The 1971-nt window shown below is 27.8% G+C and overlaps 1 protein-coding gene across 1 annotated transcript in view; it reads right to left on the reverse strand.

The window, feature by feature from the left end:
* Nucleotides 1-1971, reverse strand: part of LOC107600252 (calcium/calmodulin-dependent 3',5'-cyclic nucleotide phosphodiesterase 1C-like) — an 88379-nt gene that overhangs the window by 13594 nt on the left and 72814 nt on the right. The window contains exon 5 of the mRNA XM_016292096.1: nt 446-628. Coding sequence (XP_016147582.1) covers nt 446-628 — 183 coding nt within the window. The remainder of the gene's footprint in view (nt 1-445; nt 629-1971) is intronic.

Consider the following 1971-nt stretch of genomic DNA (forward strand, 5'->3'; position numbering starts at 1 on the left):
AGAAAAAATATATATATATATATATATATATATATATATATATATATATATATATATATATATATATATATAATTTAATAACTAAAAACAAAATTAAAGAAAAAAACAAAAGCACAAATCAAAAAATCACTAAAACTTGAACTACATTAAAAATGAAAAATAAAAATATAAAAATAAAAAGCTAATTATACATTCAAAATCGACATCAATATATTAATAAATATTATAATAATATATAAATAACATTAATATAACACTGTTATATGTTCTCTGATCCTTGAGTTTGACATTACTGTATAACATACTTATTTCACATGAAAAGAGAAATTTAAAAAAAAGAAAATTTTAAAGGTATAATTGCCTGTTTAAATTGTAAGGGTAAAAGAAAACTACATTTTGACATGAAAAAAGAGTTTTTAGCATACTGCTTTGCGTTTAACCCCACCTCTCCACGAATATCCCAGCCTGCACTGCGTGTACGATGCTGCGAAATCGCGGCTTCTCTTCGGTCCGTCGTAGCATCAGGCCCATCTGCCGCGTGAAGGTGGAGGCCAGCCAATCACGGACCTCTGACGGCACGGAATCTGATTGGATATCGCTGAGCTCATCCTCGGTATCGACCAATCGCCTTAGAGAAAGAAAGAGAGGGAGGGAGGGAAAGACACTTTACACATGTCATCACCACTTACTCTTAAAATATCAGCTGTGACAGGTAATTGTCGTGCATATAAGGAGGATAAACGACTATTTTTACTTATTCTAAACTGTGATTGATGTTCGAGCCAAGACCTACTGGTTTAGGACTAATCCATCACTCATCCGCATAATTATGGTAATACCAAGTGTAAATAAGGAAAAGAAAATATTTGCTTTGAAATGGCACTGGATAAGACATTTAACACCACTAAAACCATCTTCGCAGGAACTGTGCCATAAACATCTGTGTATCCAGACATAAGCTGTTATGACGGATTTAAGTCCACAACAGTCACAAATCACAGAGCGAATATGAATCTGATCAGACCGGACCGGTGGTCTCTGAGGTTTGGCATGTGAGCGGGTTTGTTGTAATCCCGGGTCGCAATGACGTTCCAGTTACATAATTCCATAAGCTTTTATAATTTCTGCTATCTAGATGTTCACAGCTGTTATTCTTCACTCTGCTAGTCAAAGTAAAAAGATATTAGTGACACTGGAGCACTGCATCGCCCCGCAGAGATATGAAATACTATCATTGAGCGGGAATGAAATGGCACTGATAAGGATGGAGTTTTTTGGCTCGTTTCATACCGCAGGTGTTCGTTTATGTGCTCTCAATGCAGCTATCAGCATGTTCTCATGTCCACATTTATTTATTCATTTAGCAATCGCTTTTATCCTGATGAAAACATGTCTGGGTGACATTTCAACTCAAAATAAGATATTATATTTTGTGTAATTCACATTGTGACATTATTTTGATTTAAACACAATTTCTAGCCAAAATCTCTTGTAATGTCATTTTTTAAATTAAATTAAATTTAATTTAATTTAATTTTAATTCAATTCAATTCAATTCAATTCAATTTAATTTAATTTAATTTAATTTAATTTAATTTAATTTAATTTAATTTAATTTAATTTAATTTAATTTAATTTAATTTAATTTAATTTAATTTAATTTAATTTAATTTAATTTAATTTAATTTAATTTAATTTAATTTAATTTAATTTAATTTAATTTAATTTAATTTAATTTAATTTAATTTAAAATAAGATATTATATTTTGTGTAATTCACATTGTGACATTATTTTGATTTAAACACAATTTCTAGCCAAAATCTCTTGTAATGTCATTTTTTAAATTAAATTTAATTAAATTTAATTTAATTTTAATTCAATTCAATTCAATTTAATTTAATTTAATTTAATTAAATTTAATTTAATTTAATTTAATTTAATTTAATTTAATTTAATTTAATTTAATTTAA

This window comes from Sinocyclocheilus grahami, unplaced genomic scaffold, assembly GCF_001515645.1.
Source record: "Sinocyclocheilus grahami isolate Dianchi unplaced genomic scaffold, SAMN03320097.WGS_v1.1 scaffold280.1, whole genome shotgun sequence".
NCBI lineage: Eukaryota > Metazoa > Chordata > Actinopteri > Cypriniformes > Cyprinidae > Sinocyclocheilus > Sinocyclocheilus grahami.